The sequence below is a fragment of the Epinephelus fuscoguttatus genome, linkage group LG3 (assembly GCF_011397635.1).
Source record: "Epinephelus fuscoguttatus linkage group LG3, E.fuscoguttatus.final_Chr_v1".
In the NCBI taxonomy this organism is placed as follows: domain Eukaryota; kingdom Metazoa; phylum Chordata; class Actinopteri; order Perciformes; family Serranidae; genus Epinephelus; species Epinephelus fuscoguttatus.
The window spans coordinates 247276-267482 of record NC_064754.1 but is presented as its reverse complement, the minus strand read 5'-3'; the positions used below and the strand labels follow the sequence as shown (position 1 = coordinate 267482).

The following is a 20207-nucleotide window of genomic DNA, read 5'->3' as shown; positions in this document are numbered from 1 at the left end:
GGAACATGACCATTCAGCCTCCTGCCGAGCTGCCGCGCCACACTCCATGTCCAGCAGGTGGCGGTGGTGCGCATTGAAGCTGTTCCTCCAGCCGCCATTAAACTTAAAAAAAGAAAAAGAAGAAAAAAAAACCTGTCGCGTCGCTGGCAGCATACGTCATCGGTGCGACACGTGCGGCGGTCTTTCTTCCCCCGTGTTAGCGGTTAGCAGTTAGCTGAGCGGCAGCGGCGCAGCGTCGGTCCAGTTTCAGCGGAATAAAGAGCTCAGAGTGAGAGATGGCTGCTGCCGGGGCGCAGGGCAGAAAGAGACTCCTGAGGGAGGAGGACATGACCAAGGTGGAGTTTGAGACCAGCGAGGAGGTGGACGTCACCCCTACCTTCGACACCATGGGACTCCGGGAGGACCTGCTACGCGGCATCTACGCCTACGGTAGGCCGGGGATTTGTGCGGCCTCCGGTGGGAGGATGTTAAAGCTAACAGCTAACGTCACTGCGATGTTTTTAAAGATAGGAACGAAATAAAATCCGTTAATGGGTGTTAACAGGGTTTTTATAAGTGTTTAGGGAACTTTAGATTGACTGATGATTTTTGTTATTTAACTGCTCACCGACACTTCTGTTAGCATTAACCGTTAGCTAGTAGCTACTCCCGCTAACGGAAACTTCCGCTGTGTTTTCCTACACGGTCTGCGCAACAACCGGAGCCGGTAAACACACCGGGAGCTTCAGGTGATTTTAATGTGTAACGGAGATAAGTTCAGTCAGTCACAGGTTCATACAGTGTGACGGTGTTTACAGGTGTAGCAGCCAGGTTCATGATGTGAACATGTAATAATATACATACACACACACACACACACACATATATATATATATATATATATATATACACATATATATCACATGTCATGTGACCCACTTTTGTTTTGGGTTTCAGGTTTTGAGAAGCCATCAGCGATCCAGCAGAGAGCAATCAAACAGATCATCAAAGGCAGAGACGTCATCGCCCAGTAAGACCTGACCCCACATCTGTGCTGATCCTCTGGGTTCTGTGCTGATCCTCTGGGCCCAGTATTTCAAAACTTTTAATCTGGATCAGACTGGTCTGGATAGGATTAAATCTCACAATTGGGTATTTCAAACCAGGATATGTGATCCTGATCCTAGTCAAATTGGGATATGGATTAGGTAATCCAGTCCTACCCAGAATCCTGATCAAACGCTGTTTTGGGGTATTTCAAAATTCTAAGGTGGAGATTGGGATAGTTTTGAAGCTAAAAATCAGGATTATCCTGATCCCACTGGAAGCATGGATTCAAGGTGGATGTAGAGAGATGGAGGACACATGGCACATTGCACAGTGTACTAATGCCGGCCGTCAGGCTGGACAGAGGGATACTGTCTGACACCATTCAATTTGTTTTCTTAACTTTACTGGGAAACTGAAGTTTGTGAAACCAGAATGTCAGATTACAAAATATAGCCTAGGCTACATTACTTCTCATCATAAGAGCTGCCGTACAAAATCAGTAGTAAACAAAATACATGTTAATATTACACAAAGCACAATAAATACCAAAGCACGTTATCACATCCTAGATATTCCTACTGGTCACTAGACCCAGCCAATTCCCACATGTAACTCAAAATAACTTTGTTTTGTTTTTTCTTTTTAACTCTGTTTTGTTTTATTCCAGACAGCCAAGACAAAACTCATAAATTGAGCAAACAGAAAATGTATAACTGCTGTCCTTTCATACATAGTTAACACCATACAAAAAAAAAAATCAACCAAAAAACACAACAAAGCCAAAATGAAAAAGAAAGAAGGGGGGAGGGTCATTTAGCTGACACTTTGTTCCAAAGCAACTTTGAATTGCTTTTGTAGTGAATTCACAATTGCATCTATTGTCTTAAACAAGTGACAAACAACATAATCTTGTGCTGAAGGCAACATGAAGAATAACAAAATAAAAATAGATGAGGGGTAAAAATACATCTGGGATGATCATGGTAGTCAGTCTACAGTGGTGGAAAAAAGTTTTCGGACACCCTTAAAATTTTACACAATCTCAAATATTATCATGAAATATTTGTGGAAAAATCTTTTTTGTGTTTCAAAAGGTGTGGCTGCATTAGACAGATACAAACAAATACAAATTATATTTTTTTGTTTATTGTTTACAAGAAAAACTAACAAAACTAAATTCTTGACAGTTTCAATATGTCAGTTCTCAACATTGTCGGTGTCAAAGTCAACAAATAACAGAGAATGTGTTCAAAACTGAACAAAAAATAAATAAACCATCACATCATCAAATTAATATTTAGTAGTCCTGCCATTGGCACGTAGTAGAGCTCTAATCCTGGCTGGCATGTTCCCCACGAGCCTTTCACACTATTGAGGGGTAATCTTGTCCCATTCTTCTTGAATTACTGCTTTTAATTCTTCTCAATTCTTTGGTTTATGCTTTGAAACAGACCTTTTGATAATCCACCACAGATTTTCAATGGGGCTCATGTCTGGGGATTGAGCTGGCCACTCTAAGACCTGGATACTGTGCTCCTGCAGCCAAGTTCTACTGGCCTTGGATGTGTGGCAAGGGGCATTATCTTGTTGAAACATCCAGTTTTTACCTCGACGGAACAGTGCACGCGCAGAAGGGAGCATGTGGGTTTGGAGAATGGTACAATACTTGGTAGAGTTCAATGTGCCATCGCAGACAGTGAGATGACCAACACCAGCAGCACTCATGCATCCCCAAACCATGATACTGCCTCCACCATGCTTGACAGTAGGTACTGTACATGCTGGAGATAATGCTTCGCCTGGCCTCCTGCATTGCCCTCACATTAGTAGGAGGAAGATAAAGCTGGAAACTGGACTCATCTGACCACAAAATCTTCTTCCAATTCCTGGCTGTCCAGTTCTTGTGTGCCTGGGCCCAACGACGCCGGGCTAACCTCTGTCTCTCACTGATCAGGGGCTTCTTGATAGCCTTGTAGGACCTTAAGCCGTGATCTAAAAGTCGGCCACGTACAGTGCGGGTGGAACACTGGACACCAGTTTGGTTTGACCACTGCTGCTGAAGCTCCTGTGATGTCATTCGGTGGTTTTGCCTGCACATGCGGATCAGGATGCGGTCATTTCTTGCTGAAGAAACCCTTGGACGCCCAGATCTTGGTTTGTCTTCCAAGCTGTTGGTTCGTCTGTATTTCTGCAGAGTGTTTCCAACTGCTGAAGGACTGCATCTGCACTTCCTGGCTATCTGGCGGCAGCTGTACCCTTCCTGGCTGAGAATCTTTATCTTCAGGCATGTTTCCTGTGTTAGGTTCCTTGTTTTAGCCATTTTTGTGTCTGAAGAACTTTCAAATGTGCTGGCTTTATGTAGACACGAAGCTTAGCAACAAAAATTGTGTCTTTTAATAAAAAGAACGACCTTCATCACTGGTACCAAAATGACCCAATACTCAAAATTTCTTATGTGTTTTTATGGAACCAATCAATTTTAAGTTTTAATGGCTTTTTTAGGATTTATTTAGTATTTTGGCTGTGACTGTACTAAAAGAAATTGCACTTGAAGACCTAAGAGTGATTCTTAATGCAATATTTCACAAATGCATGGGGTGTCCGAAAACTTTTTTCCACCACTGTACATCCAAAGACCTCAAATCCAGATTCTGTAATCCTGATCTTGTGGTATCTGGATCAGAATGATCCTATCTGAAAATTGTTTGAAAAACCAGGACCAAATCTTCAAGATCAATTTGATCTCGGATATCAAAAACGAGGACTCCAAAATCCGGATCATTCTGATCCAGGAAGGGGACCTCAGGGACACACTAGTTTGGGTAGGATAACTATGGAATAAATGATTCCGGCTAGAGAATCAGGTTCGAGAGGATACTTTAATTTTCAATACAGGAGGTTTACAAGTGTAGCGTGTGTGTGTGTGTGTGTGTGTGTGTGTGTGTGTGTGAGAAATAAACAAAAGGAAAAATAGCTTTCCACTCAGTTCTTACAAATATGCATATACAATCTGTAAACGTCATGGGCGGCTTCTCACCTTAAGCACTCACACTCACATCAAAAGAGGGAAGGAGAAAGTTGTTAATTGTACGCATTAAACTTAACGAAGCGGAGCTCTCGCTGCTGCAGGCGCCGCTTGAAACTGACAAGGCGCGTGCCCACGTGCTGAAGATGCACGTGGGCACGCGCTTACTGGCAGGAGCGTTCTCACGGGAGCGGCAGCCTGTTCAAATCTGCACCTTTTTTCTCGTTGTTAAAATAAGAATGTCCATAACACTGTATTTTGAAGATGTAAAACCCTGTATGAATTTTATGTTTTTTTCCCTGTTAAAATGTTCTAATAAAGGAAAGATAGAAAATACTGCAATATCTTGTGTGCTGTAAAGTGGTTTAGAAAAAATGTAATTGCAATCGGCCCAAAAAATTGTAATGGGTGCAAGACTAGTGCTGATCTTGATGTGCTCTAACAGCTGGTCTGTGATGTGTTCAGGTCTCAGTCTGGAACAGGAAAGACGGCCACCTTCTGCGTGTCGGTGCTGCAGTGTCTCGACATCCAGGTGAGTTCTGATAAAAATGTTTTGCCGCAGAAATCCAAAACTTCACCTTTGTGTCAGCAGAATGCAGCAGGCTCAGCCACAGGGTCACGTGGTCCACAAGGCCAATCAGTGAGCTCACAGTCAGTGGCGCTGCTTGCGATTGGTCAGACAGGTGTATGGGCGGGAAACCACAGAGCTTGCTGCTGCCCAGACTCTGGCACTGTATGATGTCACCACCGCACTGTGATGTTTTAGCTTCACCTCTGTACAGTGGGAGGAGATGTGTTGTCCATCTTATTTATGATCATGAGACTGAAGTCATGGTCATTATGGTCTGTATCGTGTCCTCTGATCAGATGATGTCACACAGAGGAACTTGAGTTTTTGATGACATCATGCTGTGATGCGTTTCCTGTGTGCAGGTGAGGGAGACGCAGGCTCTGATCCTCGCTCCAACCAGAGAGCTGGCCGGACAGATTCAGAAGGTAGCCCCGCCCTCGCGGTCATACCCAGCCAATCAGCAGTGAGAACGGTAGCTGTGTTCTGGTTTCTGATTGGCTGTTTGTCTGTGTTCAGGTGCTGCTGGCTCTGGGAGACTACATGAACGTCCAGTGTCACGCCTGCATCGGAGGGACCAATGTGGGCGAGGACATCAGGAAACTGGACTACGGTCAGCACGTGGTGGCGGGGACACCTGGACGAGTTTTTGGTTAGTTTACCTGACAACAAGTCTCGTGGCGTTCTCCAGACCTCAGAGACTCGCCAATCAATGTCCGGAGCCGAGAGGAAGTTGAACCGAGTGTGTTGTTTGTCTGCAGATATGATTCGTCGCAGGAGTCTGAGGACGAGAGCCATCAAGATGTTGGTTCTGGACGAAGCTGACGAGATGCTCAACAAAGGTGAGACACCTGGAAAGAGCTGTGATGTCACGTGTGTGTGTGTGTGTGTGTGAGAGAGTGTGTGAGAGAGAGATCTTAATCTATGTCTCTGATGACCTCACTGCATGTGACTGAAAACAACTAATCAGAGCCCAGAACATGGCAGCCGGGCTACAGACTTTCTCATTGGACATTCAACAGTCACTAAAATCTGACATGTCGAACAGCTCTGATTGGCTGCTGCTGACTGGTCTGATTCTAGTGACTGCTATTAGAGACAGGAGGAGGAGGAGGAGGAAGAGTGAGGAGAGTAAAGAGAAGGAAGAAGAAGAGGCAGCTCTGACTGAGAGCTGAGGGATGATCCAGAGCTGTAAAGTCTTGACCTCCTGTTACCCACCAGTCTGGATCGTGAGACAGTCAGAGGACACTGTCCTGATGATCTGAGACACAGAGTTATTTCATCAGCTGTCCCTGTGTCTGTCTCTGTTCTCTCTCTGTTCTCTCTGTCGCTCTGTCCCTGTCTCTCTCTGTCCCTGTCTCTCTCTGTCCCTGTCTCTCTCTGTCCCTGTCTCTTTCTGTCTCTGTTTCTCTCTGTCTCTGTCTTTAAATCTCTTAATCCTGACAGTGCAGTGTTTCCCCTACCATTCATATTGGTTTATGTTATTATATTTACGGTGTCTCCTTCCTGCTGATGGTGTCGCTGTCCTCAGAAACGGAAGCTAGACTCATCATCATTGTCGTTTGTCGTTCAGGTTTTAAGGAGCAGATCTACGACGTGTACCGTTACCTGCCTCCAGCCACACAGGTAGTCCTGATCAGCGCCACGCTGCCACACGAGATCCTGGAGATGACCAACAAGTTCATGACTGACCCCATCCGCATCCTGGTCAAACGGTCAGTGCAGAAACACCCAGAAACATCAGAGAATATTCATTATAACGTCCAGAGAATATTCATTATAACATCCAGAGAATATTCATTGTAACGTCCAGAGAATTTTCATTATAACGTCCAGAGAATATTCATTGTAATGTCCAGAGAATATTCATTATAACGTCCAGAGAATATTCATTGGGACGGGATGGGACATCTAGCAAACATTCTGGGAAAAAAAAATCCAGAAAATACTCAGGAAAAACAACAACAAAAAAAATACTAGAAAATATTTGTGAAAAAACATTTAGAAAATATTCGTCAGAAAATATTCATTAAAAAAACATCCAGAAAATAATCAGGAATAAACATCTGGAAAATATTCAGGGAAAAAAATCCAGAAAATATTCAAAGAAGAAGAATCTAGAATGTCTTTACACGATGAGGGTATATCGCAGCCACCGCACTTGGCAGGAGTTGCCTCCTGCGCCTTATGTGGGGTGGTTGGCATAGAAATTGCTCCCTTCAGACGTCTTCAACTGAGGGCAGAGCTTTATGTTTCAGACCTTGTGACTTCACTGGGTTTTCAAGTGGGCACCCCACTTTACCGGTGTTTCATCAACTAGCCCATGACACCTCAGTGGGGCTTGACAGCAGAACCAGCATCCTGCAACTGCTCCCTCAGCCTTTCAGGTCTTCACCTATCAGCTCTGCTGGCTTTCCACTTCTGTTCTGTCTTGACTATGATGTCTGCCTGCCGCACAGCCTGGTCGTCACTGTACTGCAACGTCATGGCTAACAGGACTTTGGCTGTCTTAAACTCCTCCACAACTGATGTAATTGACAGCTGCAGCTTGCTCCCGGAACTGTAGACGCCAAGAGAGCAACACCTTTTGGGGACAGACAGCCACCTCCTGATGAAGTTGTTAATTTTCCTTTCCAAAGCTGCCACTGTTGTCAACCTCATACACAAGCAGTGGCCACAGGAGCCTTGGAAGGATGCCGTGCTGGTAGCCCCATGCCTTGTACTTGCTGGGCAGGCCACTCCTCACCAGGGCCCCTAGCCACTCTTCTGCTTGGTTGAGCATCTCCTTCGCACTTGCTTTGTTGTTGAGGTCAGCTCTGTACCACCTTCCTAAGCTCTTAACTGGCTTCTCAGTGACAGTTGGAATGATGTCTTCACTTGTCTGAAACCGGCAGTGGTCTTTAACACGGGCCCACTTCAGGACTAGGCTTATGGATTTCGAAGGTTTGAACTCCATTCTAGCTGTTTTAGTGAGCTCTACCAGATCTTCCAAAATCCATCTGCCCTCTGGGACTGACCTCACTGTGATTGTCAAGTCGTCCATAAAGGCCCTAACTGGGACCTGTTGGATGCCGCTCAAGAGTACAGCTCCCCATCTAGGCTTCTCCACTGCCTTGACCAGGAAGTTCAATGCAGCTACGAACAGAATCACCGAGATTGTACATCCGGTCATGATTCTGACTTCCAGCCTCTGCCAGTTGGTAGTGAAGTCACCAGAGGTGAAGTGCATCTTGAAGTGCCCGAAGTAGTTCCGGACAAGCTGCTGTGCCTTTTGTGGGACGTGGTAGGCTTTGAGTGTGTAGTCGACCAACTTGTAGGGTACTGTGCCATAAGCCACAGGACTGCTAGATCTCCCTGGTTCGTCTTTGCGTCCTTGATAATCTGTTGTGTTCAATGCAACCAGGGACTCCTGGTACTCAGCCTTTTTGTACAGAAGTGTCAATGTACTCATAGAAAATGTTCAGAAAAACAACTAGAAAATATTCAGGAAAAAAACTAGAAAATATTCAGGACAAAACATCTAGAAAATAGCCCCTTTTCCACCAACATTTCCGGGAACTTTTATTACCAGGAATTTATTTACCTGGGTAATAGAATTCCTGGTAATCTGTGTGGTTTGTGTTTCCACCGCACTTCAAAGTCCTGGAAAATGTATTCAAATCAGGCTGATGGCGTAGATGATTCGGCGTGTGTCCTGTATTTGGCCCAGGCCAGCTTGGCTGGTTATGTGCTGGTGTAGAGAGTTGGGGCTGTTTGTCTCAGCCAGCAGCTCAGTTTAAAGTATTTTAAGTGTCAAACTAAGTTAGTCTCCAAACAGACAGCTGTCATTAGAGCTCATTAGGAACAATTCACTATCAGCTGAACTAGCGTGCTGTTCTTGTGTCAGACTAGGGATGTAACGATATCGAAAATTTGATAACTCGATTATAGTGACCAAATTATCACGGTAAACGATAATATCGCGATATTTTTTTCAAGCGCTGTAAAATGTTAAAAAAAATAGATACATTGAAATAACTTCACTAAATCTTGTAACTTCCTTATCATACCAAAATGTTAACAGCCAAAATCTTATATTAAAATGAAACTTTCACGTTAAAGGGGCAAGGGATTGGCACAGCAACAGAAAAATTTATTTTAAATGAACAAAATATGTAAACACATTACAGGAACAAAGCTTATTTGTCAGCAAAATATGTAAACAATTTATATATTATTTATTTATTAGCACAAGAGTAAAAATACACTGAACAAAAATATAAATGCACCACTTTTGTTTTTGCTCCCATTTTTCATGAGCTGAACTCAAAGATCTAAAACATTTTCTATCCACACTAAAGACCATTTCCTCACAAATATTGTTCACAAATCTGTCTAAATCTGTGTTAGTGAGCACTTCTCCTTTGCCGAGATAATCCATCCCACCTCACAGGTGTGGCATATCAAGATGCTGATTAGACAGCATGAATATTGCACAGGTGTGCCTTAGGCTGGCCACAATAAAAGGCCACTCTGAAATGTGCAGTTTTGCTTTATTGGGGGGGGGGGTCAGAAAACTGCAGTCAGGTCGAGACCCCGATGAGGACGATGAGCATGCAGATGAGCTTCCCTGAGACGGTTTCTGACAGTTTGTGCAGAAATTCTTTGGTTATGCAAACCGATTGTTGCAGCAGCTGTCCGGGTGGCTGGTCTCAGACGATCTTGGATGTGAACATGCTGGATGTGGAGGTCCTGGGCTGGTGTGGTTACACGTGGTCTGCGGTTGTGAGGCCGGTTGGATGTACTGCCAAACTGTCTGAAACGCCTTTGGAGACGGCTTATGGTAGAGAAATGAACATTCAATTCACAGGCAACAGCTCTGGTGGACATTCCTGCAATTAGCACAAACTGTCAGAAACCGTCTCAGGGAAGCTCATCTGCATGCTCGTCGTCCTCATCGGGGTCTCGACCTGACTGCAGTTCGTTGTCGTAACCAACTTGAGTGGGCAAATGCTCACATTCGATGGCGTCTGGCACGTTGGAGAGGTGTTCTCTTCATGGATGAATCCCAGTTTTCACTGTTCAGGGCAGATGGCAGACAGCATGTGTGGCGTCGTGTGGGGGGGGCGGTTTGCTGATGTCAACGCTGTGGATCGAGTGGCCCATGGTGGCGGTGGGGTTATGGTATGGGCAGGCATATGTTATGGACAACGAACACAGGTGCATTTTATTGATGGCATTTTGAATGCACAGAGATATCGTGACGAGATCCTGAGGTCCATTGTTGTGCCATTCATCCACGACCATCACCTCATGTTGCAGCATGATAATGCATGGCCCCATGTTGCAAGGATCTGTACACAATTCCTGGAAGCTGAAAACATCCCAGTTCTTGCATGGCCAGCATACTCACCGGACATGTCACCCATTGAGCATGTTTGGGATGCTCTGGATCGGCGTATACGACAGCGTGTTCCAGTTCCTGCCAATATCCAGCAACTACGCGCAGCCATTGAAGAGGAGTGGACCAACATTCCACAGGCCACAATCAACAACCTGATCAACTCTATGTGAAGGAGATGTGTTGCACTGTGTGAGCCCCCCCCCCCCCCCCCCAATAAAGCAAAACTGCACATTTCAGAGTGGCCTTTTATTGTAGCCAGCCTAAGGCACACCTGTGCAATATTCATGCTGTCTAATCAGCATCTTGATATGCCACACCTGTGAGGTGGGATGGATTATCTCGGCAAAGGAGAAGTGCTCACTAACACAGATTTAGACAGATTTGTGAACAATATTTGTGAGGAAATGGTCTTTAGTGTGGATAGAAAATGTTTTAGATCTTTGAGTTCAGCTCATGAAAAATGGGAGCAAAAACAAAAGTGGTGCGTTTATATTTTTGTTTAGTGTATATATAAAACAAAACAAGAGTAAAACAAAAAACATACAATATATAGAATAGATATCACAAATGTGCAGGAGAAACCCAAAAAACCCTAAGGGCAATGGTCATCATAACACAGAATAATTCACACATTAGAAGTGTGCATGTGAGTCAGGAGTCAGCGCCTGTATGAGAAAAGGAGTGCATGCTCGTGTGTGTGTGTGTGTGTGTGTGTGTGTGTGTTAGGTCAAGACTATAAGCAGTGAATTTAATTAACCTTATAAAACCGAGAGCCCCCATTAAGGCTCTCGGGCAAAGGTTAACACGGCAGCGTTTTATGTTGTTTCTTTGAGCTGATATCGAGAAAGCATAACTGGCCGTCTGTATCGATTCTAGCTCGCCATACAATAACCATAGTCACAGTGATTCAATCATAGTTGATCTCAGTTAGCATTACGTTATGTCGGTTTATATTCTGTCGGCTCCGCTCAGTGTTTACAGCTCCGTTTCGTTTTGAAACGCTTAACGTTAGCAACATAGCTGCTAATACGGCTATTAGCTAGTCAGCTAGTATTAGCTCCTAAGTGTCTTAAACGAAAACGGAAAACCTAGTCGCTGTTTAGGAGGACAGATACGGCTCAAATGTCTCGTATACGTCAAGAGTTACACATTATGACAATCTCAGTAAAACTGAAGTCCCTCACACAATAACTGACATTTGCATAGCATAACTTGCATTGGCTGTAAAGCTGTGGATGATGGTCATGGAGATGAGCCAGCAGATTTGTAGTGTTGCTACCCTTCGCAGCAACTTTCTTTCTGCATGTTCTGCACACAGGATAGTTGTCCTCCACCAGCTGTCCCTCGGCATTCTTCAGAAACCCAAAGTACACCCAGACCTCAGACTCTGTGCGTTCAGTTGGAGGGGAAATGTCCTGTGTGTCGCTATCACCAACTTCTGCCATGTTTTCATTCTTTGTGTTTACACATGCTACGCATTCACGCAGCGCCTGCATCGCAAGACTTGAATGAGGCTGTTATTACATGTCCCGATAATCCACCGCGATAATGCAATTAATTTAAACATAAACGGTAATTCTCACCGTGTAAAAATTAACCGAAATTTACCGTAATATCGGTAATCGTTACATCCCTATGTCAGACATAACATTAGTGTCGGTGGATGAGAGACTGTGGGCGGAGCATATTGAATATCACTGTCTACATGTTTACATGTTCATGCTGCTGAACACATGTATTGATAAAGTATTGGCTTCTTACTCACTAAGGGTTAATGTCACTTACAGTAACGAGTGTAGCTGCTGTCAACTCGAGTCATTTTCGAGTTATCTTCACTTTGTTTCCACCGCGACCGCTTGGCTGTTCACAGATTACCGTGTGTGTGTGTGTGTGTGTGTGTGTGTAGGAGTTCAAGCACAAAAGAAATGATACCGTTAGCACTTATCAAAACTACAGTCTTTGATATGGGTTTCAGTACCCATCCTTAATCAAAATGCAAACAAAGTGAAGCTTGTAGAAATGAAATAAAGTTTGCAGCAGCTGCCCGTGCCAGGAAGTATGGAACACTGCAAGTGTGTGTTCCACCAATCAGCGTTCTTCAGCACACAGCCCCGCCCCTCAAGAATTCCGGGTAATGTGAAAAGTCTTATCCCCCTACTAGGTACATTTTTCAGGTAAAGTTTGGGGTTGAGGGAAAGTTTTTTTTTTCCGGGTAATTTCGGTGGGAACATGCCGAGGTTTTTCAAAATCCCGGTTAAATGATAAAAGTTCCTGTGGTGGAAAAGGGGCTATTATGAAGCAGGGGACTGCTTCCAGGGACTCCTGGTACTCAGCCTTTTTGTACAAGTGTCAGTGTACTTACAGAAAATATTCATTAAAAAAAAAAATCCAGGAAATATTCAGGAAAACAAATGAAAATATTCCCTCAGAGACAGTGTGTAGTGCTGACAGTGTGTCTCTCACTGTGTGTCCCTCAGAGACAGTGTGTAGTGCTGACAGTGTGTCTCTCACTGTGTGTCCCTCAGAGACAGTGTGTAGTGCTGACAGTGTGTCTCTCACTGTGTGTCCCTCAGAGACGAGCTGACCCTGGAGGGGATCAAACAGTTCTTTGTGGCGGTGGAAAGAGAAGAGTGGAAGTTTGACACTCTGTGTGACCTGTACGACACTCTGACCATCACTCAGGCCGTCATCTTCTGTAACACCAAGAGGAAGGTCAGTCTGCTCCTCTTCCTCCACATCATCCTGTCAGTCCTGCAGCAGCAGCAAAGCTTTGTGGGAACTGGAGTCTGTGTGCGTGTGTTTCAGGTGGACTGGCTGACTGAGAAGATGAGAGAGGCCAACTTCACGGTGTCCTCGATGCACGGAGACATGCCTCAGAAAGAGCGGGAGTCCATCATGAAGGAGTTCAGATCAGGAGCCAGGTAACATCTCACAGGACCCTGCTGTCCAACACACTGTGACGGGCGGGGCAGACAGGGAGGGATGAGACAGACAGACAGACAGGGAGGGATGAGACAGACAGACAGACAGGGAAGGATGAGAGAGACAGACAGACAGGGAGGGATGAGACAGACAGACAGACAGGGAAGGATGAGAGAGACAGACAGACAGGGAGGGATGAGACAGACAGACAGACAGGGAGGGATGAGAGAGACAGACAGACGAGGAGGGATGAGACAGACGAGGAGGGATGAGACAGACAGGCAGACAGGGAGGGATGAGAGAGAGACAGACAGGGAGGGATGAGACAGACAGACAGACAGGGAGGGAGGGAGGGATGAGACAGACGGGGGGTGAGACAGATGGGGGGGTGAGACAGACAGATAGGGATGAGACAGACAAAGGGGGGGTGAGACAGACAGGGAGGGATGAGACAGACGAGGAGGGATGAGACAGACGGAGGGATGAGAGAGACAGGGAGGGATGAGACAGACGGGGGGGTGAGACAGACAGATAAGGATGAGACAGACGAAGGGGGGATGAGACAGACGAGGAGGGATGAGAGAGACAGGGAGGGATGAGACAGACAGGGAGGGATGAGACAGACAGGGAGGGATGAGACAGACAGGGAGGGATGAGACAGACAGGGAGACAGGGAGGGATGAGACAGACGGAGGGATGAGAGAGACAGACAGACAGGGAGGGATGAGACAGACGGGGGGGTGAGACAGACAGATAAGGATGAGACAGACGAAGGGGGGATGAGACAGACGAGGAGGGATGAGAGAGACAGGGAGGGATGAGAGAGACAGGGAGGGATGAGAGAGACGAGGAGGGATGAGACAGACGAGGAGGGATGAGACAGACGAGGAGGGATGAGACAGACGGAGGGATGAGAGAGACGAGGAGGGATGAGACAGACGAGGAGGGATGAGACAGACGAGGAGGGATGAGACAGACGGAGGGATGAGAGAGACAGGGAGGGATGAGACAGACGGGGGGGTGAGACAGACAGATAAGGATGAGACAGACGAGGAGGGATGAGACAGACGAGGAGGGATGAGACAGACGGAGGGATGAGAGAGACAGGGAGGGATGAGACAGACGGGGGGGTGAGACAGACAGATAAGGATGAGACAGACGAAGGGGGGATGAGACAGACGAGGAGGGATGAGAGAGACAGGGAGGGATGAGACAGACAGGGAGGGATGAGACAGACAGGGAGACAGGGAGGGATGAGACAGACGGAGGGATGAGAGAGAGACAGGGAGGGATGAGAGAGACAGACAGACAGGGAGGGATGAGACAGACGGGGGGGTGAGACAGACAGATAGGGATGAGACAGACAAAGGGGGGGTGAGACAGACGAGGAGGGATGAGACAGACGAGGAGGGATGAGACAGACGAGGAGGGATGAGACAGACAAAGAGGGATGAGACAGACGAGGATGGATGAGACAGACGAGGAGGGATGAGAGAGACAGGGAGGGATGAGACAGACAGGGAGGGATGAGACAGACGAGTGGGGATGAGAGAGACGAGGAGGGATGAGACAGACGAGGAGGGATGAGACAGACAAGGAGGGATGAGACAGACAAGGAGGGATGAGAGAGACAGACGAGGAGGGATGAGAGAGACAGGGAGGGATGAGACAGACAAGGAGGGATGAGACAGACGAGGGGGGATGAGAGAGACAGGGAGGGATGAGACAGACGAGGAGGAATGAGAGAGACGGAGGGATGAGACAGACGAGGAGGGATGAGACAGACGAGGAGGGATGAGAGAGACAGGGAGGGATGAGAGAGACAGGGAGGGATGAGACAGACGAAGGGGTGGGGGGGATGAGACAGACAAGGAGGGATGAGACAGACGAGGAGGGATGAGAGAGACAGGGAGGGATGAGACAGACGAGGGGGGATGAGAGAGACAGGGAGGGATGAGACAGACGAGGAGGGATGAGAGAGACAGGGAGGGATGAGACAGACAGGGAGGGATGAGACAGACGAGGAGGGATGAGAGAGACAGGGAGGGATGAGACAGACGAAGGGGTGGGGGGGATGAGACAGACGAGGAGGAATGAGACAGACGAGGAGGGGTGAGACAGACAGGGAGGGATGAGACAGACGAAGGGGGGGGTGAGACAGACGAGGAGGGATGAGAGAGACAGGGAGGGATGAGACAGACGGGGGGGACGGAGCTCTCTGACTTCCCAGTTTAGTCCCAGATTAGACCCAGTTTAGACAGTTAAGTCCCAGTATAGACCCAGTTTAGTCCCAGTTCAAACCTACTTTAGTCCCATTTTAAACCTAGTTTAGTCCTAGTTTAAATCCTATTTAGTCCTAGTTGAGACCCAGTTTCAACCCAGTTTCAACCCAGTTTTAACCCAGTTTTGTCTCAGATTAGACCCAGTTTAGACCCAGTTTCAACCCAGTTTCAACCCAGTTTTAACCCAGTTTTGTCTCAGATTAGACCCAGTTTAGACCCAGTTTCAACCCAGTTTCAACCCAGTTTAGACCCAGTTTAGTCCCAGTTTAGACCCAGTTTAGTCCCAGTTTAGTCCCAGTTTAGACCCAGTTTCAACCCAGTTTCAACCCAGTTTAGACCCAGTTTAGTCCCAGTTTAGACCCAGTTTCAACCCAGTTTTGTCTCAGGTTAGACCCAGTTTTGTCTCAGGTTAGACCCAGTTTAGTCCCAGTTTAGTCCTAGTTTAGACCCAGTTTCAACCCAGTTTCAACCCAGTTTAGACCCAGTTTAGACCCAGTTTAGTCCCAGTTTAGACCCAGTTTCAACCCAGTTTTGTCTCAGGTTAGACCCACTCTGTCTGCAGAACCTTTAAATGTTCTGCAGACAGAGTGGTGCTGCATACACACACACACACACACACACACACACAGACACACACACACATACACACACAGACACACACACACAGTGAGGCTCGGGGGTAATAGACTGTTCTGGTTAAAGTGCTGAGAGCTGTAACAGAGCTGTGACTGTCACTGACACTGATGAGCCACAGTTTGTACGGGGATACAAAGATGCTCTGACACCTGTCCTGTGTGTGCATGAACACCTGTCTGTATGAATATGGTCACATGACTTGATGGGTTCCATGTGTTTTCAGTCGTGTGTTGATCTCCACGGATGTTTGGGCCCGAGGTTTAGACGTTCCTCAAGTTTCTCTGATCATCAACTATGACCTGCCCAACAACAGAGAGCTCTACATCCACAGGTACGTTTCACTCTGCACAAACAAGTCCCAACAACACAGAGCTCGACATCCACAGGTACGTTTCACTCCGCACAAACAAGTCCCAACAACACAGAGCTCGACATCCACAGGCGTTGTATAAATGATGGACATGTAGCCAGTGGGCGGGGTTAAGTAGGCTGGGCATGGGCAGGCTCTCAGCAGGAGTCGTCTGACATCTGGGGTTCATCCTAATACCGAATCTCGCATCCATCTTTCCCTCACTTGCATCTCTTTCTTGCGTCTTAGCTCCGCCCTCATAGGACACGGGGGAGAGATGCGAGGATGAGACACGAGGAGAGAGGAAACGAGGATATATGTCTTTAGAGAAATGAGACGTCCTTTCCTCTGTAGCGTCACGTGAAGAGACGTCTGTTTCTGATTACAGCTGGATCAGCTTTCAGGAGGCTTTATTAAAAGCTATAGAAAGTTTTAATTTTTTAAATAGTTTGTTGCTGCACATAATGTTATATGTAATGATACAGTTATTACATAATGTTATACATATATAATGATACAGTTATCACATAATGTCATATATACATATATAATGATACAGTTATCACATAATGTTATATATACATATATAATGATACAGTTATCACATAATGTTATACATATATAATGATACAGTTATCACATAATGTCATATATACATATATAATGATACAGTTATCACATAATGTTATACATATATAATGATACAGTTATCACATAATGTCATATATACATATATAATGATACAGTTATCACATAATGTTATATATACATATATAATGATACAGTTATTACATAATGTCATATATACATATATAATGATACAGTTATCACATAATGTTATATATATATAATGATACAGTTATCACATAATGTCATATATACATATATAATGATACAGTTATCACATAATGTCATATATACATATATAATGATACAGTTATCACATAATGTCATATATACATATATAATGATATCACATAATGTAATATATACATATATAATGATACAGTTATCACATAATGTCATATATACATATATAATGATACAGTTATCACATAATGTCATATATACATATATAATGATACAGTTATCACATAATGTCATATATACATATATAATGATACAGTTATCACATAATGTCATATATACATATATAATGATACAGTTATCACATAATGTTATATATACATATATAATGATACAGTTATCACATAATGTCATATATACATATATAATGATACAGTTATCACATAATGTCATATATACATATATAATGATACAGTTATCACATAATGTCATATATACATATATAATGATAGTTATCACATAATGTCATATATACATATATAATGATACAGTTATCACATAATGTCATATATACATATATAATGATACAGTTATCACATAATGTTATATATACATATATAATGATACAGTTATCACATAATGTCATATATACATATATAATGATACAGTTATCACATAATGTCATATATACATATATAATGATACAGTTATTACATAATGTCATATATACATATATAATGATACAGTTATCACATAATGTTATATTCATTATTTACATCTGTATTTATTGCTATTCTTATTGTGAGTTCATTATTTAATAACTCAGAATATGATCATGGTGTCTTTGAACACTGGAAATTATTTATTAGGCCAAATGTTTCAGGGAAAATTTAAATTCTGTAACCCATCAACCCGACGCTCAGGAATGTTCAGCCTCAGTGTGACTGAATGAACAAGCCGATCACTTATGTTAAAGGGATAGTGCACCCAAAAATGAAATGCAGCCATTATCTACTCACCCATATGCCGAGGGAGGCTCAGGTGAAGTTTTAGAGTCCTCACATCACTTGCAGAGATCCAAGGGGAGAGGAGGTAGCAACACAACTCCACCTAATGGAGGCTGACGGCGCCCCAGATTCAAACGTCCAAAAACACATCATTGAAACCACAAAATAGCCTGTAGCTCTGACTGCCTCTCTGGGCACCGCGCTCACGTGTGTTCACATACTTTCTCTGATCTTGTGCGCAATCAGCACACATGAGCGCGGTGTCCAGAGAGGTAGTCAGAGCTACAGGCTACAATGAGGCTAAAAACAGAGTTCAAATGAGGTTTTTCCAAACAACTTTTTATGTCGGGGCTTCAGGACACTTGGATCACTGCGGACGAGCAGTATGGAGATATTTTGTGGTTTCAGTGATGTGTTTTTGGACGTTTGAATCTGGGGCGCCGTCAGCCTCCATTAGGTGGAGTTGTGTTGCTACCTCCTCTCCCCTTGGATCTCTGCAAGTGATGTGAGGACTCTAAAACTTCACCTGAGCCTCCCTCAGCATATGGGTGAGTAGATAATGGCTGAATTTACATTTTTGGGTGCACTATCCCTTTAAGTGTTTCTGTCTGACAGACAGATTATGAACTCTTATCAGAAAACAAATCAAATATCAAACTTGTCAGTGACACACTGAGTTTAATATCTAATCTGTCTTCACTCAGTGTGAAACTGATGTATCAGATCAGTCTGATCAGCTTTCCAATCAATAACTGATATCCAATCAGGTGTGTTGGTCAATAGAAGACTTCTGTGAAGGCTGCACTCGTGTATCCTCACTTCCCCCTCCTCTGAATGCCTCCTCTCTCCTTGACTCCTCCGAGTGCATTTAACAAATTGAGACGTCCTACAAGATGGCGAGTCTCAATTGATTTCCAAGTCAAGTGATCAAGAAGTCGAGGAGTTGAGGAGGGATATTAGGATGAACCCCTGTTGTTCATGATGATGAAGCACTCTGTGTTTTCATGGTTGTTTCTAACATGACCTTCTCCAGGATTGGTCGATCTGGTCGTTACGGGCGTAAGGGTGTGGCCATCAACTTTGTGAAGAACGATGACATCAGGATCCTGCGGGACATTGAGCAGTATTACTCTACCCAGATCGACGAGATGCCCATGAACGGTAACTCCACCTGTGACACCACTAATGCTAACGTGTTAGCGAGTGCGATTTGTAGTCATTTGGCTGCTGTCACGGTGACATGTTTGTGTTTACCTCCGCAGTGGCCGATCTGATCTGATCTGGATGACATCACATCGGACCCCGCCCCTTTGACTTCCTGTCTTTTTTTTGGTTTGTTTTTATTAGTTTTAGAGGGTGTTTCTTAATTTGACTGTTGAGGTGAAAACAACTGTAAAACTCTTGACTTGTTTTTGTAAATAAAGTTGTTTTGGTTCCACGTCGGTTTGTTAAACATGTTTTTTCTTCAATATTTAATGTTTACTGACTTTAACGTCACTGTGATGTCACCCGCCTTCTTTTAACCCTTTGAGAGTCGGTATTTCTCTTTACTGTGATGTCATATCATGGAGCACCTTCAAATGCGTCTCATCCCGAAAATCTGCTGAGCCTGAGCTCAAAGTTGGTGCGAGTCAATAAACCACAACAATGATATTTTAATAATTAAAACACAGAAATCACTTAATTTCATCAGATTTTATAAAATAAAAACACAAAAGTCAAAAAAGTCACACACCACAGTAGTCTTAGACTGTGTAAGTGGGCCAAACAATGAATCAAACACCTGCACACTGTCTGCACAAAAAAGTCAGTTTAATGAATGTAACTTTCTTTGCCGGTGCACAGTGGTCGGGATGAGGGGGGATGCCATCCCCTTTGTCAGAAAATTGACCAAAAAGCGTCCCCCTTGCTAATCTAGGATCTATGTGTGCAGGCACAGATATAATTTGAGGAGGGGGACACAGGAAACATGTCCCCCGCATCTGTGCCCTCTGTCCCCTGCACTTTTTACAGCTGTTATTATTGTTCAATTCGTTTAACGTGTGGTAACATGTTTTTCCGAGCCGTCTTTAAAGCAGCTGTGCGGAACTTTACGTTTTCGTTGATCATAGTGCCCCCCTTTGGTCGTAATGGTATGACACCCACAGCCTGGTGTCGTAAAATCTCGACTGCAACTGGCAATTACTGCATGCATTTGTT

General features: G+C 44.6%; 1 protein-coding gene across 1 annotated transcript; it reads left to right on the top strand.

The window, feature by feature from the left end:
* The first annotated feature begins 156 nt into the window (after window positions 1-156).
* eif4a3 (eukaryotic translation initiation factor 4A3) lies at window positions 157-19446 on the top strand. The gene is made up of 12 exons (XM_049571699.1): window positions 157-429; window positions 937-1009; window positions 4520-4586; window positions 4988-5050; window positions 5142-5274; window positions 5384-5464; window positions 6196-6337; window positions 12579-12717; window positions 12811-12926; window positions 16069-16176; window positions 19042-19169; window positions 19271-19446. The coding sequence occupies exons 1-12, from the start codon at window positions 276-278 to the stop codon at window positions 19285-19287; spliced, it is 1221 nt and encodes a 406-aa protein (XP_049427656.1). The 5' UTR covers window positions 157-275; the 3' UTR covers window positions 19288-19446.
* The last annotated feature ends 761 nt before the right edge of the window (window positions 19447-20207 follow it).

What these genes read in the sequence shown, in the direction of transcription:
- eif4a3 (XM_049571699.1), top strand. Translation starts at nt 276, where the DNA reads ATGGCTGCTGCCGGGGCGCAGGGCAGAAAGAGACTCCTGAGGGAGGAG. An exon ending in GAGTTCAGATCAGGAGCCAG is followed by an intron (nt 12,927 to 16,068) that starts GTAACATCTCAC and finishes ATGTGTTTTCAG; the next exon opens with TCGTGTGTTGATCTCCACGG. An exon ending in AGAGAGCTCTACATCCACAG is followed by an intron (nt 16,177 to 19,041) that starts GTACGTTTCACT and finishes GACCTTCTCCAG; the next exon opens with GATTGGTCGATCTGGTCGTT.